General features: G+C 36.5%; 2 protein-coding genes across 2 annotated transcripts in view; one reads left to right on the forward strand and one right to left on the reverse strand.

The window, feature by feature from the left end:
* Positions 1-18940, reverse strand: part of LOC128233708 (PHD finger protein 14-like) — a 25472-nt gene extending 6532 nt beyond the window's left edge. The window contains exons 1-5 of the mRNA XM_052947522.1: positions 18795-18940; positions 18306-18419; positions 16855-16917; positions 10576-10779; positions 9923-10035 (exon numbers count right to left, since the gene is read on the reverse strand). Coding sequence (XP_052803482.1) covers positions 9923-10035; positions 10576-10779; positions 16855-16917; positions 18306-18419; positions 18795-18858 — 558 coding nt within the window. The 5' untranslated portion in view covers positions 18859-18940. The remainder of the gene's footprint in view (positions 1-9922; positions 10036-10575; positions 10780-16854; positions 16918-18305; positions 18420-18794) is intronic.
* On the forward strand, positions 11428-14216 carry LOC128233707 (uncharacterized). Its single transcript, XM_052947520.1, has 2 exons — positions 11428-11897; positions 12101-14216. The coding sequence occupies exons 1-2, from the start codon at positions 11572-11574 to the stop codon at positions 13131-13133; spliced, it is 1359 nt and encodes a 452-aa protein (XP_052803480.1). The 5' UTR covers positions 11428-11571; the 3' UTR covers positions 13134-14216.
* Positions 18941-21019: the final 2079 nt, after the last annotated feature.

Consider the following 21019-nt stretch of genomic DNA (forward strand, 5'->3'; position numbering starts at 1 on the left):
TCAGTTGGGGTGTTAAAGGATTAATTAGCGGTGCTACATTCAGTTGGGGTGTTAACCGATTAATTAGCAGTGCTCCATTCAGTTGGGGTGTTAACCGATCAATTAGCGGTGCTCCATTCAGTTGGGGTGTAAACCGATTAATTAGCGGTGCTCCATTCAGTTGGGGTGTTAACCGATTAATTAGCAGCACTCCATTCAGTTGGGGTGTTAAAGGATTAATTAGCGGTGCTACATTTAGTTGGGGTGTTAACTGATTAAATAGCATTGCTCCATTCAGTTGGGTTTTTTATCGATAAATTAGTGCAAAACTGTACCATTTTTTATATTCTAACTGGGAAAACAATATATTTAAATTGTTCTATTAATTTAAATTAAATAATGTACATTTAATGAGGTTTCTGACTGATCTTTTTATTAAGTTGTTTTTTCACCTTTTAATATATGAAATTACAAAAATCGTGTAAAAAAAAACCCACACAACAAAAATAAGCAACTGTCGATGCTCCCAAATACTGGCCATTTGTTTTCAAAATGTTGAAATAAAAAGCTGTAGATTAAGGTGCTTTATATTCTTATTTCTCAAAAAAAGTAAAAGATATGTACAGAAGCATGTGGGCACAAGGCGATGTTGAAAAATATCAAATGAAATTGTACCACCTGTGAATGAAATACTACAAAAAAAGGGGGAGGGGACACCCCTCACTAACCCACCCTGTCCAGCCCGCCCTCCGTTTAATAAATCCTGTGGGAAACGCTTATCATATTGATAAAAAAAAAATGAATTATTTTGATTTGCTGTAGGAATGCATCAGGGATTGAATTTAATGGTCGCTAACTTGCGAATACGAGTAAGAATAAAAAATGTGAGTAAAAAATCCTGGCACTCAAATATTTTTGTGACCACATATAAAATCGAAGACTTCACTCAAAACTGTTCTTTGCGTTTTATAAACTCCTTTGAGGTAGTTTAAAATAGATAATCACATGACTGCATATGGATGCTTGTGGCTGTTTACAAATCTAATTATTGGATATTAAAGTAAGCACCTTGAAGACAATTGTTTTTGTTTTGGTTTGTGATTCGCAGCTGCGAAAAATGGAGAAGAAAATAACCAGATTCTTCACGCAAAAAGGCCTGCAGATGGTGAAAAGGCTGATGGCAATACGGGGATTGACCCAAAGGCCCCCAAGATTTGACTTCTATCGTGGGTACTTTGCAAACAAAAAAGTCTCTGTCTGATCAGGGTTCCCACATTTTTCTGCAAGTAAAATTCTAGACTTTTTCCAGACTTTTTCAAGTTTTTTTTTGCAAATTCCAGACTTTCTCTCAACCTTTTTTTTACAGTTATTACAACGTAACATTTCAGTGAAATATTGTTAACATTTTAACATGCTAAAAATAAATTTATTTGCCATTTTTAACATTTAATAAACAACTTGTTAAATAACATCAAATGTCATTTTCAAAGGGTTTTATTCTCAAAAACAAAACCTTTCACTTTCTGAACTTCTTAGACATTTATTGAACAACATGATTAACCTTTAGCATGCTGAATACTATTGGCCTCTGTGAACAGTGTAAACATGGATCAGCTGGCATGATCAGGGTCTAGGCTATTTGTATTTGCTACTTGGAAACTTAAAGGCTTACCTACTATCTGTGCATAGAACAGTGTGGACCCTGATCAGCCAGCATGGTTTGGTGCCGGCTGATCTCTGTATACAATACCAATTTCCATAATTAGTAGATAAATGCATGCCTAAGGTAAATATAATCAAATATCACATTAAAAAAGTTTTACTCTCTGAACAAAAACTTACTTTCTGGACATTTTTTAAAGCTGCACTCTCATAGATATACTATTTTAACAACTTATTTTATTTTTTGTCTTAGATAGAGAAACTTTTGACGTAAATATCTGCACACCAACGATAAAAGATTGCTGACAAAAGATCAGATCGCTGATTTTCATTTTTCCGTTCGAAAATTTATGTTTTATAGTTTATTAACAGTTTAAGAAAAATGCATAAAAAATCAATTTTTGAACTTAAATATAAATATCTGCGATCTATTTTTTTGTCAGCAGTCTTATATAATTGGTTTTCATGGATTTTCGCCAAAACTGGCTCGTTCCAAGACAAAAGTAAAAAAGTTGTCAAATTGTTCAATCTGTGAGAGGGACTCACAACTTGAACTCATAACATCCAGTGTCATTTTAAAACAGTTTAACTCTCTTTAAAAAAATCTACTTGCATCAGTGAGCATGCAATACAGCTATATCTGAACATCAATCTTCATCAATCCATGTTCTTCGCTTCAACCATTGGTGAAAATGTAAAATAAGTGACTTTTTTGCACAAGTTTAAAACTATTATGATGTCTACTGGCCAAAGAACTGTGGTCTTCTCAATGTCTATAAATACGAGCAAGGTCAGTCTAAAGGCATCATTCATAGATTCACACTTGAATAGCAAATATCTGTTAGGCTGTGTAGCACTTCCCAGACTAGTGAGATCATTGCAATTAGCATTCATGTATGTTATTGACAGCGTATGTAAAGTTTATTTTAATGAACTAGGGCCAATTTCACGTTTAAAATAACTTTCGATGAATGCAGAGATCGCTAATATCCATGATCAATAGCATACTGTAGATTAAAAAGATCATTGTAGATAGCATCCACGATACTTACTGACAGCGTATAATAAAGCGAATCCAGACAAACTGCGGCCAATTTCTCGTTTAAAATAACTTTTAAATGCAGACCGCAGTGCAGACACAGCTACTAATCATGATCAATAAACGCTTACATGTGGTAACGGATACCTTCTTAGTCTCGATCATTCAGCCGCTCTGATCAGAGTCAATTCAATACAGAACGGTGTTAGATGCAAGCGTCTAGATGATCGAGACTACTTACTTTTACTAGTTTCGTACCCAAAACGGTAGTACTTTTAGTACTTTTCCCGGCTTTTTCCCGATTTTAACCTATTATCGCAAAATTCAAGGCATTTTCACGACCGGGAACAGACTTCGATCTTCCCGACTTTTTCCCGTTTTCCCTGTAGCGTGGGAACCCTGTCTGATCCTATGGCACCTGTCAGAACCATCAAAAAATGGAGCTGAACATCAAACATTTGTTAAAACAAAAAGAATGATGGCAATGTTGTTGTCAAAATGTGCTGTTTATAAAGAATTTGCCAGCAATAAAACATTTACTGTAAGCACTATAGTCTTTTAGTTTTTATTAAGTAATCACCAGCTCTCACCCTGCCCACAATACTTGCTAGATCCTCCATGCTGGGGCCAGTTGTGCAAAATACATTACCATCGAGAAATGTCACTGTAGTAATTTGAAAGAGAAAAACATCTGCTCTGTATAGGATTTGAACCTATTCACCCCTACTTGCAAGTGTGGTCCTCAACCCAACTGGACCTACCAGGTTACTCAGAAGCCTTGAATCACTTGAAGTCACTATACTCCTCCCATCTTTACTTTTTGAAAGTATAATCTATGGTGGGGAGGAGTGTAGTCAGTCACTATTAGTGATTCAAAGCTTTTGAGAAACCCGAAGCTTAGTTAGCCCGAATGGGTATATGACTTAGACTATGTATAAATAAAAAAACAAATAGTAAAAGTTTATAATCATTCTTATCTCAGTTCACTTGCTAAACAGATGTACATAATGCAACAACAAAACAACTTAATAATTAGGTAACTTACAGCAACTTACAGCGACTTACAGCAAGTAAAACAGCCTTTCAATAATTGCTAGTTGAACTCACCAGTTTGCTACATGTAGTTGAAAAAAGTTTTATTTCATCCCTGTGCATTGTTGTAAAATAAATGGTAAACAAATGGCTAATTGAACTTGTCTGGTATAAATTACAAAGATGGGCATCAGGGTAGCAAAAAGTATATCACCCTGACAGAATTGCTTTCCTTGATCTCGTCACTCAATTTCTGTTTAAGAGCGATTCCACTTGGGCGCACTGATTCACTCGACATGTGGCCTGTCCAAACCTTTTCATCCCATCTATTTAAAACAGATGGTAAAACTTAACCTTCAAATATAACTAGGTTTCTTAAGTAAATTTAATGGTGTATCAGTGCTCCATGATCAAATCTTGCTTAAATACGATGATACCAAGCTAAACACAGACAGTGCCAGGGGGGTGGGTTAAGCTTCGGTACAGAAGCTCTAAAATTTAAGTTGATACAACATTTTATTGCATTAAACATATCAGACATGTTTATAGCAAATACAAAATACATACATGTGCAAGGCATGGCTTTAGACACAAATTGTTTTAACAGAAGAGCAGAACATTTGTTTATGGATACAAACAACAACATATTAGTTTCCAAAAAAGATGTTTGCATAGTATATAAATTTTGATAAATTAATTAGAGATTTATTTGAATTGTTAGATAACAAATTAAAAAACTTATGCTTTGTTGGCCACATGTAGTAATATCTTTTAATGTATTTGGCCCTTAAGTATTTTGTACATATTAGTAAAAAGTGATATTCACTTTCAATCATTCCTTGGTTGCAGTAGATGCAAAATCTTTGATGTATAGGTGTATTCTTAGAACTTGCTAGTAGCTCTCAGTGCACAATCTTGGTAGTAATAATGTGTTTATTTGTACTTTCTTATTCCTTTTATATGAAGCAATATTATATTATACAAGTAAGTTTTTCAGCTTATGCTATGAATTTAAGTTATTTCTGATCAATACAAAATTCCTTAAAAAATGCAGCCTCAAAATCATTTTTAAAAACAAGTGCTGCCGTAGGACAGCGCACTTGATAACACCCTGCTTTATATGTGTTTGTCAAAACCATTAAAAAATGTAAAACCTAGAACTCCGCATGTTGGATGTGTCGCCTGACGAATTATTTACTGTCGACATTATAGCTGTTAGATTGGCATTTTATTCATTTATAGACAATAATGTTGCCATTTCACTTTCAAGTGTAGGTGGCATTTAAACTAAAGGTAACAAAGTTAAGCTGGACAAAAACTAACAACAAAAGATAACAAAGGGCAATAACTCTAAAAATATCGAAGCAAGAGATACGATTCTTGTGCGCTGACATTGCCCTCAATAGGATCTATCTACATATTAAGTTTCAGGTTGGTACCTCTTATAGTTTACGATATATGCCCTGGACAAAATTTAAGCTTGAAAATTATTATAGGGCAATAATTCTAAACATATAGATGCAAGAGTTACAGTATTAAGTTTCAAATTGATACCTCTTATATTTTTCAAGATATGCCCTGGACAAAACTTTAAGCATGAAAATTAACAAAGTGCAATTACTCTAAAACTAGGAAAACAAGAGTTCCTGTTACTGTGTACTGCACTTGCCCTCAATGAGATATATCTACATATGAAGTTTCAAGTTGATAACTCTTATATTTATCAGATATACCCCGGACAAAACTTTAAGCATGAAAACTGTTTAACAAAGAGCAATAACTCAAAAAATATGGAAGCAAGAGTAACAGTTCTTGTGCACTGCTCTTACCCTCAATGAGATCTATCTACATATGAAATTTCAAGTTGATACCACTAATAGTTTACAAGATATGCCCCAGACAAGTTAAAACGGAATGAGACTGCCACCAACAAAAATAACCCCTTTATGCCGCCTAGTCAGGCGACACAAAAAGTAGATAAAAAAAGTCCATCAAGGGCCATAATATTTAGATTAATATGGAGTTATGTAACGTTATTGTGGCTGTGAACAACTACCGGTATGTGGCGTATGAAGTCCATTATATGAACTGTAAGTCAAATGAACTTTCTAAGTTGATCAAAGCCCATAATTTGCATACTTGATAACATTGAGGTACCCTTACAGTATTATGTCTGTCAATCATTGTGTAAAGTTTGATGTCAACAAGAGATGTTTGTCAAACATCATCCCCCCCCCCCCCCCCCCCCGAGTGCCTTGTTGTCAGGATTATATGGACAATTGAATTAAATATGCATGGACGAAATGAAAGCTGATTTGTCACTGACATTGGATGCCGTTGAGGCAGTTTTAAAATTTGACTATATGACCTCAAAATCCATGGGAGTCATCAGCTGGTCACCAAAATTCTAAATGTGAAGTTTGAGGGCCATGGGTGCAGGCATTGAAAAGTTATCACACAGCGAAGCTTGTTTCATTCAAGGTCACTGTGACCTTGACCCGATGACCCCTATAATCATAAGGGGTCATCTACAGGTCAGACACAACTCCAAGTCAAGTTTGAGGGCCATGGGTGCAGGCATTGTCGAGTTATAACTCGAAACATTTTCGCATTCAAGATCACTGTGAACTTGATCTTTGACTCAATGATTCGAGGGTCATCTACTGGTCAGGCCCAACTTCAATGTCAAGTTTGATGATCATAGGTTCAGGCATTGTTGAGATATCATTGGGAGATTTGTTAACCTTTTTGTGTTAAAGGTTACCTTACTGTAACCTTGACACATTGACCCCCAAAGTCAAGAGGGGTCATATACTGGTCAGGCCCAACCTTTATGTCAATTTTGATGACCATAGGTCCAGGAATTGTCAAATTTGCTTTCAAGGTCACTGTGACCTTGACCTTTGACCCCTTAAATCAATAGGGGTCATCTACTGGTCAGGCCCAACCTCCAAGTCAAGTTTGAGGGCAATGGGTGCAGGCATTGTTGAATTATCACTCAGTCAACTTTTTACCATTCAAGGTCACTGTGACTTTGACCTTTGGCCAATGACCCCTAAAATCAATACGAGCCATCTACTATTTAGGCCCAACATCCAAGTCAAGTTTGAGTGCCATGGGTGCAGGCATTGTCTAGTTATCACTCGGCCAAACTTTTACCATTCAAGGTCACTGTATCCTTGACCTTTGACCAATGACCCTATAAAAAATAGGATTCATCTAATGGTCAGACTCAACCTCCCAATTCAAGTATGAGGGCCATGGGTGCAGGCATTGTCGAGTTATCACTCTGACAAACTTTTACCATTCAAGGTCACTGTGACCTTGACCTTTGGCCTGATGACCCCCAAAAAACAATAGGGTTCATCAACTGGTCAGGCCTAACTTCCATATCAAGTTTGATGACCATAGGTCTAGGTATTGTCGATTTATCACTCTGACAAACTTTTACCATTCAAGGTTACTGTGACCTTGACCTTTGGCCTGATGACCCCCAAAATACAATAGGGGTCATCAACTGGTCAGGCCTAACTTCCATATCAAGTTTGATGACCATAGGTCTAGGTATTGTTGAGTTATAACTCGGACAAGCTTTCAAATTATTTTACCACTGTGACCTTGACCTTTGACCTGATAAGCCCCAAAATCAACAGGGGTCATCTACTGGTCAGGCCCAACCTTCATGTCAAGTTTTATGTCCATATGTCCATGAATTGTTGAGTTATCACTTGGACAAGCTTTGGTCTACCGAAGGACCAACGGACCGACCGACTATATTGGTTTGTACATACATGTCTTTAAATGGATAAACATATTACAATCAGTTATGTTTTATATGCTGTTTTGTTATACATTCCAGGTTATAATTGATAATTTAGTAAAATGTTTTTAGGAGATAACTTAATTCTAAAATAATTGAGAATAAAAACTTGATTTTTCCACACTACAAGTATAACCCAGACAGTAGTTTTATATTTATTAAAAAGATCAACCATAAACTGATGAATTATCTACATGATTTTCAGCATTTTCATCACTTAAAAACAGATTTTACATAATTTGGAACAAAAATGTAGTACAAAATGTATTTACATGTAGCTTTTTAAAAAAAAATCCAATCTTTTACATGAAATTCTTATCAATTATCATGACATCATGTTGAAATGAATTTAATATTTTTTCTAGCAAGATATAACATGGGGAAATGCTGAATAAATAATCATTTTTACTTGATAAAAACAAATATATTTGATATTACAATGAAGATGATTTTTTTTATTTAAAAAGACACGTTCGTCCATGGGAGCTGACATTTTGAAACGGAAGTTGCGAGAGTTAGCTCCCCTGATTTCTAATTGCCATATAACCCCGTATAAGTCCGTACTGTTTCCCATTTTAAAGAAAATCTGTACATACACAACACGTTTACTTTCCGTTGCCGTACATTAGCGATAATCGATTATGGAATAATGAAATCGATTATCGTCGACCTCGGACACAAATAATCGACTTTCGACAATACTCGATCATCGTTATATCCCTAGCTAGTAGCATAGCCCTCCTCTTCAAATAGTATCATTAGCCGGACATAAATTTGTTTCAATTCTGACACTTCAGAAAGTGAAAGTCCAATTTTCACACGATCTTAAACTTAATACCAATTTTATATTTATTAGTGGTTTTAAGTTCTAAGCTCTTAGTAGATTTAAATGGTTCGTAGAAGCTGGTCATGTTTCTTAATAGAACTTATGTTTAATGGACACTTCATAATTTCTTTGAGTTTATGCTACAATATGAAACTAGAGTTATCACTGGATGTGATCAAGACCCCCACTACACCACCTTCTTGTAATAAGAAGTGCCTTAAATGCCCTATGTCAGTGACAAGGCACAAAATAATGTTTCAGTGTCAGAACTTCTTCGTTTGAAGTCAATAAGTAGCCTTGTCCCATTAAAAGGGCAATAACTTTAAACATACCGTACACTTATAAGGTTACTTTTGCACATCACTTTGCCTCAACACAGTCAATATATAAGTGTGTGAAGTTTGAAGTCAGTTACCTCAAAAAGGTATGACCCCAATATCACCAAAATACTTAAGTCAAAACTCAATCTCAGACACAACTCATTTTACCAAATTAAAGCATAGTATGATTCAAAATCTTGCATGCTTATATACGTCTTGAAAATATACTTTTTTGATGAAATGTGTTGATAAAAAATATTGTCAATATTTTAAAGATATGTGTGTGAAGGTTGAAGTCAATACCTCAAAGATGGACAGACAGACAAAAGGACAGATGGGACAAGGTGATCCTATTATAGATAGGATAGACACTACCAAGACTGTGTACTGAGAGTTACAAACAAGTCTATTTTAAAACATTGCTAAATTAATTGACACAAATTTGATCTTTTACACATGCTGGCTCAAATAAGTAATTTAAACAAGAGGGCCAAGATGGCCCTATATCGCTCACCTGAATTAAACTTAAATGGTGCTCTAGACATTTCTATAATTCATATAGAAGGGCAATAATGTTTTGGTGACAACAGGGATTGGCTAGATATCAAACTCATTCGAAGTATTATACCCATACACATTCTGACCAAATTTGGTAATGATTGGACAAAGGGTTTTAAAGTAATTGATCATACAAGACCAATTTCAGGTAATTTCTATAACTTAAGGGTGATAACTGTTGAATGACTAGAGCAATATGGCTGGTTAATGAACCTATTATCCAACATATTATGCGCACATAAATTCTGACCATATCTGGTGATGATTGGATGAAGGCTTCTAACTTATTCATCGGACAAGACCTATTTTGGGAAATTTCTATAATTTATGGGCGATAACTCCTGAGTGACCTGAGCGATTGGCTGGCTATCGAACTCGTTTAAGATATTATGCAATACACATTATGACCAAATTTTGATTGGACAAAGGGTTATTAAGTTACCGATCTGACAAGACCAATTTTAGGTAATTTCTTAAACGCTGCCTGCCTGTACGCCACATGTGTAACTATGATACATGTATTGCTGTTTTTAAATGCACATATAAAACAGGAAAACTATAGATTTGTTTAAAGGGTTATAAAGGGCTAATACTCTTACAATATACAAGTGGCACTGAGGCTTTAATATATTCTGTGAAGGGAAGTAACCATTGCGAGGAGTTTGTAAATGCTAAACTATGCCCACCTGGGAAACCTCAGACGACCTGATTCTCTGTTTCTCCGTGGGCTTCTTGATTCTCTTCCCATTTGTCTTCTGCTTCTTGCGTGGAACATAGTCCTCATCATCATCATCACTGTCTGCAGGTAACAAGAACATGGCTATCATCATCATCATTACTGTCTGCAGGTAACAAGAACATGGCTATTATCATCATCATCATCATCATCATCATCATCATCATCATCACCACCCACCACCACCACCACCACCACCACCACCACCACCATCATCATCATCATCATCATCATCATCATCATCATCATCATCACCACAACCAGCACCATCATCATCATCATCATCATCATCATCATCATCATCATCACCACCACACCACCACCACCACCACCACCACCACCACCACCATCATCATCATCATCATCATCATCATCATCATCACTGGCTGAAGGTTACAAGAAAATGAATATCATCATCATCATCATCATCATCATCATCATCATCATCATCATCATCATCATCATCATCATCATCACTGTCTAAAGGTTACAAGAAAATGAATATCATCATCATCATCATCATCATCACCATCATCATCATCATCATCATCACCTACTAGAATATAGATAATATATAACCCCAAAAAAGCAAACTTTGCTCACTTATGTTTTCAAAATAATTTCTTTTTGGATTGCCCACACCCTCATCGCTAGCTTCATCATCACTGTCATCACCATCGCTGTCATCATCATCATCATCATCACTGTCGTCATCATTATCATCTGAATTTTCCTTGCCTTTAGACCCCTCACTGTCCTCGTCATCTTCATTTTTATCTGAATTGCTCTTCGACTGTTCACTTTCTTCTGAAAGAAATACAAGATATTTCTGTAACTTGTAAGCAGACATCAAATAATTTAAATATGGTTTCATAATAAACCTTATGTAAAACTTGATAATAAACAAGAGGGTCTTGGCAGTCATTTACGACTCACTTGAGTATCTTAGCAACAAGATTTTTTTTGTTAAACTTGACCATTATATTAGTGACCTACTTTTTTACTTCAAAAATGCATTATCAACCTTGACCTTGATATGACATGAACTAACATTCTGATCAAGTTTCATGTAGCTTGGTCAAAAAATGTGGCTACTAGAGTTCTATAAGCAATTTAGATTTAGGACCAGGGCAGTTAAATGGAAGGTGGCCCTTGATGGGTAGATGGCCCCTAATGATCTTAAGGTCAAAGGTCAAGTTCAACAGTTTTATGAACAGCAGTTCAAATGTTGAAATGTTTGTCTTCACTTTTCTTGAAACATTTTGCAACCATTAATAATCAATGCATTTCAGATTAAATCATTTTTATTCATTATACAACAAATTTTCTGACAGAGGGGTGTGCAGGGGGGTATAATGCTTTACAACTATATCTTGTTTTTAAAAGGAGGAAATTAATAATATACGGGCCATTCAAGTAAAAGTTTAAACTTCCTGATTGAGAATTGAAGAAGACTTATGGGATATAAATCATTCAGATCTCCGTGGGCAATGAGATCAGTCATCACCACATACTTATAAATGTTTAAACATTTTCAAATTATTTAAACGTATCAGAGAAAACTTCAAAAAAGGAAATATTTCATCTATATTACTTACAATGGCTTCAAAACAGAGGCCATCAGTGTTATATGCCTCTGATGAGATACATGACTTTTCCTGTTCTGTGTGTAAAGATGACAATCTCAACATTGAGGCCAAGCATTTCTGTGGGGACTGCTCAAAGTATTACTGTGACAAGTGCCTGACCTTTCATGCCAAAATACACAAGCATCATGTTGTATTGGGCTGTAAGGATGTGGACAAGTGGGTGGGGCAAGGTGATGCCCTGGTTACGTGCAACCTTCACCCTCCGAAGGTCATAGAACTGCTGTGTGAGGATCACAATGAGCTCTGTTGTCACCTCTGTGTGCCACTGAACCATAGGTGAGTGATAAGAGTACAATTGATAATTACAAGTATATTATTTTTATTTTATGCAGGAAGAAATAGAAATACACATACCAATTTAATCCTGGCCAATATTAAATAAGCCTGTATATGCAAACCCATTTTTAGGGCCAAAATGTAATGAAACATAATAAATCAGGACTAATAAATTCATTCACTCTATTTAATACCTTAAACAGGATGTGCGGAAGCATCAGCTTGATATCTGATCTGGTCAAGGGCATATATAAGATGACCGACTTCAAGCAGCTTCCAGCAAAAGTTACCAAGGTAACAGACAGACTGAACCAGGTGAAAGAGGCCAGAAAGAAGAATCAGAACTCCCTCAATACCTCAGGCAAGTCCATGCTGACAAAGATCAAGACTCTGAGATCTTCACTGAACGAGCTGCTAGATGACCTGGAAAAAAGGACAGTGGAACAGGTGTACAGTGTCCTGGCTGACCTGAATGGCTCACTACAGAAGGATATTGACCACTGTGACCTGCTACATGACCAACTTAAGGCCTTACTGGACACAGTCCAAGCCCAGGGCAAGGAGTCCAGCTCCTACATTGGCTTTAAGAAATGCGAGGACAAGATGGAAGAGGCCAACAGACTTCTCCATGAGATAGAAAACAAACAAGAGGCAACCATCACTTTCCAGCCTGACACACACGCTCAACAATTGCTATCTGACTTGAAGGCACTAGCAAACATCCACAATGATCCACAGTTTAAACAATCATCTGCGCAAATCAATCAGTCCTCTAATAAATCCAAGGTTTTCAAGGTGGAAGAAAAGAAAACATATGCAGTGAATATAAAGAAAGACAAACAGGATTGTAATATTACGGGTATGACAGAACTTCCAGGAGGAGAGATTGTTCTGGTAGATTTTCAGAATAGCAGAGTAAAGGTGTTAGACAGTAAATACAAGGTGACATCCAACTGTGATCTCCCTGAGTCTCCTTATGACATCTGCCACATCTCAGACCATCAAGTAGCTGTAGCTGTTGAAAATGGGACTGACAGGCATGAGGTCCACTTTCTCACCGTGTCAGCTGACACCATCAAGATGACCAGGAAGTTCTCAGTTGACCATGAGTGTGGCTCCATCAAGCACCATGGGGGCCAGCTGTATGTGGGCTCCCTTACGCCCTGTATCTATACAAAACAGATGGAAGCCTGGTCAACAAAATATATGAAGACACATCTGGGAAATGCACAGTGAACCACTTTGCCTTGAGCACTGATGGCAGCAAATTATATGTTCCAGCCTCCAGCAAACACAAGATTGTAACCATTGACAGTGTAGGCAACATTCTGGCTACACTGAATGACCCTGACTTTCCCTGTCCTTGGAGTGTACATTTGAGTGTGGCTGGACATGTGTTTGTGTGCTCACGTGAATCCCATACAGTGGTGCAGATTGACCAGGAAGGCAGGAAGAAGCTGGCCACACTGGTCAGGGAGGGAGATGGCATCAACCATCCATATTCAGTCCTGTACAGCACCCACACTGGCAGGCTCATCATAGGGGGAGAACAAAATGACATTCTGGTGATGGAACTACAGTAATAATTAGTGGATGATCAAGGATATAGAGTGAATAAAGATGAACATAGATGAATTGTGAAAAGTGTCTTTGAATGAAGTAATTCAATACCAGTACATGTATATGTACATTTCATCATTATCATGGATGTTGGGGGTAAATCCACTGACTACAAATTGATTCAATTGCATCTGTAATATTGTATCATTATGTTTGCATAATCTTTAGCAAGGACCCTAATACATGTACAAAATAGTTATGTTAAATACTAAATCTCTTGAAATAGTATTTTTGTGCACAGTACTATTGAATAAACATAACCATGCTTGCTTGGTAATAAAGGCATTAAATGTCAATTACATTTGTTTGAACCACAAGACAATAGAAATACTTTCATGTATATACTCCTTTAGTGTGTAGATAGAATCCAAGCTATTCTATTTATAGAAATGTCATTTACTTGCCATCATGAAATAATGTCATCATATATATATTATATTGGTTCATACACTTTTCAACAAGCGTAATAACTTGTAATTTGACATCAGAAATATAAAGCACTGTAAATCGTACATGTTATATAGCAACATTTAAGGTTATTGTTTCTATAAATCATCAAATTTTCCTTATCATCAAGGTTGGTTTTATAAATTTTAAAAAAGTTGTTTAATATTTAAAGTATGTATCAAATGACAACACATGTACTATTCTTTGTAAAATAAACTGTGAACTGTTGTAAATTAAAAGATTCATACATCATGTTCTTTTATTCTTTTTCCCCATTTTTAATTGTTCACATGACAAGGTAGTCGCTGCTGCGTAGCAAAATGCTTCCACCCAAGTTAATCATGCTTGAGTCCACATTCTGGGTAGAAACCAGCATTGAGGTCTATTTTGGGAGGCCATGAGAAAGTCCCCCTAGCGGGTATTTAAACCCAAAACATCTTGGATGAGAGGCGACCGCTCTTACGGTTACCCTTAAATTAGACCAACTTCTGCTTGAACAAAGGGTAATAAAGAAGTAGTACACCTCACTGAGAGCCATATGACCAATTTCTGCTTGAACAAAGAGTATTTAAAGAACTAATTCACCCCACTGAGAGCCATATGACCAATTTCTGCTTGAACAAAGAGTATTTAAAGAACTAATTCACCCCACTGAGAGCCATATGGCCATTAAATGCTTGAACAAAGATTAACAAGAGATGTTTGTCAAACATTATGCCCCCTGAGCGCCATGTTGTCAGGATTATATGGACAACTGAATGAAATATGCATGGACCGAAATGACAGCTGATTTGTCACTGATATTGGATGCCGTTGAGGCAGTTTTACACAGACAAGCTTTTTTCGTTCAAGGTCACTGTAACCTTGACCTTTGACCCGATGACCCCTAAAATCATAAGGGGTCATCTAAAGGTCAGACACAACACCAAGTCAAGTTTGAGGGCCATGGGTGCAGGCATTGTCAAATTATCATTTTCGCATTCAAGGTCACTGTGAACTTGACCTTTGACCCAATGACTCCTAAAATCAATAAGTGTCATATCCTGGTCAGGCTCAACTTCCATGTCAAGTTTGATGATCATAGGTTCAGGCATTGTTGAGATATCACTGGGAGAAGATTTGTTAACTTTTTTGTGATAAAGGTTACTGTGATCTTGACCTTGGCCCGATGACCCCCAAAGTCAAGAGGGGTCATCTACTGGTCAGGCCCAACCTTCATGTCAAGTTTGATGACAATAGGTCCAGGAATTGTCAAGTTTGCTTTCAAGGTCACTGTGACCTTGACCCTAAAATCAATAGGGGTCATCTACTGGTCAGGCCCAACCTCCAAGTCAAGTTTGAGGGCCATGGGTGCAGGCATTGTTGAGTTATCACTCGGACAACCTTTTATCGTTTAGAGTCAATGTGACCTTGACCTTTGGCCCAATGACCCCTAAAATCAATAGGGGCCATCTATTGGTCAGGCCCAACCTCAGTCAAGTTTGATGGCCATGGGTGCAGGCATTGTCGAGTGATTACTAGGACAACCTTTTACCATTCAAGGTCACTGTGACCTTGACCTTTAGCCGGATGACCCCCAAAAACAAAAGTGGTCATCTAATGGTCAGACCCAACCTCCAAGTCAAGTTTAAGGGCCATAGGTGAAGGCATTGTTGAGTTATCACTCAAACAACCTTTTACCATTCAAGGTCACTGTGACCTTGACCTTTGAACTGATGAGCCAAAAAAACAATAGGGGTCAGCTACTGGTCAGGCCCAACCTCCAAGTCAAGTTTGAGGGTCAGTGGTGCAGGCATTGTCGAGTTATCACATGGACAACCTTTTACCATTCAAGGTCACTGTGACACTGACCTTCGGCCCAATAACCCCCAAATTCAATAGGGGTCATCTATTGGTCAGGCCCAACCTTCAAGTCAATTATGAGGGCCATGGGTGCAGGCATTGTCAAGTTATCACTCGGACAACCTTTTACCATTCAAGGTCACTGTGACCTTGACCTTTGACCCGATGAGCTCCAAAAACAATAGGGGTAAGCTACTGGTCAAGCCCAACCTTCAAGTCAAGTTTGAGGGCCATGGGTGCAGGCATTGTTGAGTTATCACTTGGACAACCTTTTACCATTCAAGGTCACTGTGACCTTGACCTTTGGCCCGATGACCCCCAAATACAATAGGGGTCATCTATTGGTCAGGCCCAACCTCCAAGTCAATTATGAGGGCCATGGGTGCAGGCATTGTTGAGTTATCACTCGGACAACCTTTTACCATTCAAAGTCACTTTGCCCTTAACCTTTGACCAGAAGAGCCCTTAAATCAATAGGGGTCATCTACTGGTCAGGCCCAACCTTCATGTCAAGTTTGATGACCATACGTCCAGGAATTGTTGAGTTATCACTCGGACAAGCTTTGGTCTACCGACGGACCGACCGACCGGCATACCGACATGCCTATGCAAAGCAATATACACCTCTTCTTCGAAGGGGGGCATTATTAAGAACTAGTACACTCCACTGAAAGCCATATGGCCTATTACTGCTTGAACAAAGGTTAGTTAAGAACTAGTACATCCCAGTGAGAGTCATATGGCCAATTACTGCTTTAACAAAGGTTAATTAAGAACTAGTACATCCCACTTAGGACCAAATGACCAATTTCTGCTTGAAAAAAAAACTAGTAAACCCCACTGAGAGCCCCAGACCCTGGTTGCTATGCCTGTCCCTAAGGCATTTGGTGCTTGGTGATCTAAAACCTTATGCCACAATGGCCATTAAACAAGATGCTTAGTGAATACAGCCCCAGTACCTGGTTGCTGTACCTGACCACAGGCATTTGGTGCTTGGTGATCTAAAACCTTATGTCATAATGAGTTTTCAAATAGGCTATTTGTTTACCTTCACAATCCTCCATATCTTCTTCAGGTTCATTATCAGCAGCGCCCTCATCTTCACTCATATCTGAAATGTGTATTCACTTAAAATAAGTTTTGAAATTCAAATATAAGGGAAGATCATTCATGAAATTTTAACAAACAACTGAAATGGAAGATAAACAAGAACTGTCATAGTATGTGAGATAGAGACATCGGTCTGGCACGTGACACATCTTCTTGGTATGTCAAACACATGTGGCAGGTTATCTTTAAATCTGTCCATACTTAAGAAAGTTACAGCTCAGACATGACCACCTATACTCTAAGACCTTATATGCATAGTAATCACTCACTTTCAGTCAAAGTGTAACCTTAAACTTGAATGTAGGAACTCTGGACTTGTATGCAACATATCGTCTTTATATGGTGAACACTTTTGGCAAGTTATTTTAAAATCTGTCCATACAAGAGAAAGTAACAGTCCGTACACTAGAAGATAAGCTGGTCACACATTTGGGGGCATGAAAATATGAAAACACCCAGTTCATTCAAATACTCATGTGATTTTTCTTGTAAAATACAAGAAAATAGTCCAAAGGTTCAACATCTTTTAGGTATATTTTTCCCTATTCTTTTGGAATTATAAAGAAAACTTATTGTTATATAAATAGGTACATCTAGTGTGCTATAAGGAAAATGGTTGCTGAAAGTGTTAAATTACATTGTTTACACCTACGGTCTGGCCTACATTATTTTACTCCAGTTGCAAAATAATGCCATTACACTTAATGAGATGCAGTATTTATTTAATGTCACAATCACGTCATGTAACTGTGAATTTGGGTTTATATTTAAATAAAAAAAACAACACATTTTTCATCAAACATAAAATTTCAAGACTGACCATTACTTAAAATGTGGCAACAGGCAGGAATTATATAGACAGAGCTTTTAATAGGGTCTGAAACCCAAGAGCCAATGTCAACGTCATATTTTTCAAGAGTCAAAATAAGATTTTTGAAAGTCATTTTCCGTTTTTCTAATTTTGTGATCTTTCTTCGTAATTAATATTTCCCATCTGCCATAAGATGCCAGGTACATAATTATCAAGACTACTTTAAAAAGATTCTGAAACTTAAAAAAAAAAAATACAATTTTCAGCGTTTTAGAGAAATGCTGTATTTAATAGAACTTGGTGGTTAAAAAATTCCATGGTCAAAACTTTTACTCATTTTTTTAATTCCAGGGGATATAGATCTCCAAGTAAGCGACCAGGTGATGGGTTGGAATTCCAAGTGATTTTTCCCCCACCGCCACTGGGGGATATGACATGTATGAATTGATGATGTGTCAATTTTGTGTTTTTAACGATTTCTATCCCTACAGCTGGAGGCAGTGGAAAGCCCTGATTGAGTTTTATAACAAAAGCTTGTATTTAAATATAACAATATGAAAACCAAAACCAGCACATACCTGACATTTTCACCTGGTAGTCACTGTCATTATCACTGTCATCTCCGCCAAAGTTCACCTGCATCAGATGACGTGATACTGGCTTCACTTTCCGCTTCCTTGGGTCCCTGTTGCCTGTCATAAGAATGGAAAGGCACATAAATTTGTATTATTTAAACACATTTTACCTGTTTTCATCAGGTTTTCTGAGGATGACTGGACTCTCACTGGTAAAACTTTAGCTGCAATTGTATAAAAAAAATTACCCTATTTACCCGTGTTAAAAAATAATGTTAAGAATACCACTCTTGTTCAATCAGGAAACAAGATACAAATTTTTTATTATCTAATTTTCAGGGTAGTGGTAGAAACTCAGACCGGTATTTGAAATCATGTTGTTGTTTATCTACAAATCTGAAATCATTTATAACTACAAAAGTAATAGTTGAGTGTAGCCTTAAATAGTAAATTTAATTTAATTACAATGGTCTTTCAAAGAAGTTTACATACGCATTGCTTTAAACAGAAAACCGACATTCTGGTCATTTTCATCAAGATCACTGTCTTCTGACATTTTATTCTTGATTCATGCGATTAAATCGAAAATATTATCAAAAACTTGTTCTGTATCTATAAAACGCTTAAATTATAAAAACACACGCCCAATGTATCAGCGGTTACACACAACTAGATTGTTACTTTAAAATATGGTATTGAACAAGAGGCCCTTCTCTATGTTTTAAATAATTCAGAGAAATGTTGATATTTCGAAACACATTTTTTCAGTACTGTAAGAAATGTGTTTTGATATAAATTCAATTGAATTATCCAGCCTTTGGATATATATTCTACTACTTTAGGGTTTTAGTCAGGTTTTAAGTGATCAGTGTATGGAAGAACAGGGACATTTTGACTGGCTGTGAAGAACTTAAAAATTATAAATTTGTCAAATTTAAACAAAACAAGGGAAATGATTATTCTCAGCATTCAATTCTATAAGTGGAGAAGTGTGCTACAAAAAAATAGCTGGATGCTGCAATCTTCTATAATTACTTCTTAGCTTAAAACCGATCCTAAAAATAACCATACTTGTACTAAACAATGATGGGTTGTCAGAAAATAGCCAATTGAGCTTACGTTCTTTTTTATCATATAGCCAACTTTAAATAAAGATTCTTGTGTGTATCATGGTAGAATAAATTAACACAAATAAAGCCAAACATTCCATATATAGCAGTTTTTATATTATCTCGGGTGTGTGTGGTTTAACAGCAAGATGACAGCTTTATGGTCATCCCAAGATGCAAGGCATCTTGGATTTAATCTTCACTAGAAGACCAGAAAAACAAGAATAACACTCTTTAAGAGCTTGAATATTTATTTTTAACGCAATACTGCAATGAAAGCTTACAAATGAGCAGTTTCACAAGTAATGAAGAATCTTGCAAAAACAATACTAACTGCAACAATATCATTCAACATGTTTCTAATAATAATGGCAGGCACGAAATGGACGCTATTCCTACATAATCAAGTTCCAAGATAAAGAAATATTTAAACAATGACTAAAATTCTTTGCTGCATATAATTTTCCTCATAAATGCTCATCAGGTTTCAGTTGAACAAGGGGCATAACTCTACAATTACTATATCCAGAGTTAAGGGTTTGATATACAGGTTCAAAACATATCTTGCAACATGTGTACCAAGTTTCATTTGGATATCTTGAAATAAGTTTTAGTTATGGCCACGTTTAAAGTCTTTGTACAGCCAGTGTACAAAATAACAATGCTGCTGGCAGAAAACAAACTCTATAACAAATTGGCAATACTTTAAAATGTACGAAAAATATATTTCGTAAATGATAGGGTTCACAATATATTCACTCATTTGCATTGAAGGTTGTATTGTTCATGGGAGCCGATCAAAACATCCCATGGACAAAACCTCCCCATGCCATTTTAGATTAGGTAGACACAAACCTCCTACATTATTTTGGCAAGGTGGACAAAACATCCCATCTTGGACATTAGATCCCAATAATGTTTGTCAGTTTGGCCACACATGTATCACAACAAAGGTGATACATGTAGCTTTGAGTCTCAAAATGATCTGGGAGGGTTTGTCTACCCTGTCAAAATGATGTGGGAGGTTTTGTCCATGGGATTATTTGTCCTACATTCATATGTTCCCATTATAATTGAATCATCTACTAGTATTTCAAATCAGAATTGTTTTACTACATTGTAATACATATGTCTATTTGTAATTTGTTAGGCAATGTATACAATAATAACATACACATTGTATAATTAGTGCATACAATAAGGCAGAAATTATGTGATAAATAATCCTCTCAACTACCATCTTTCAACAGACACCCAATTGCACTTTGTATCTACATGGGAAGTGTACTATTATGTACATGTACATTTGAAAATCATTAACAAATATGAAACTGATACCATATAATACAAGACTGTTACAATTAAATACATGTTTACACTGTTACATATAATATTACAGGTATTACAGATATGCTAATGAAGCCATCACTAGGATGGTTAACTTGTGTCAAGATCATAAATACTGCTTAGAAAGTCTTATATACAACACTCAAGTACAAATGTATCATAACATTGACATACATGAAACTGGCATTAGTAGAGAAATATCCACATCATGCCATCAAAACATTTACTTTACTGTTCAAATGTAAAATGCAATAGGTATCA

Source organism: Mya arenaria, chromosome 5, assembly GCF_026914265.1.
Source record: "Mya arenaria isolate MELC-2E11 chromosome 5, ASM2691426v1".
Taxonomy (NCBI): Eukaryota; Metazoa; Mollusca; class Bivalvia; order Myida; family Myidae; genus Mya; species Mya arenaria.

Coding starts and splice junctions, on each gene's coding strand:
- LOC128233707 (XM_052947520.1), top strand. CDS start 11,572: ATGGCTTCAAAACAGAGGCCATCAGTGTTATATGCCTCTGATGAGATA. Junction 11,898..12,100: donor TGTGTGCCACTGAACCATAG/GTGAGTGATAAG, acceptor TACCTTAAACAG/GATGTGCGGAAGCATCAGCT.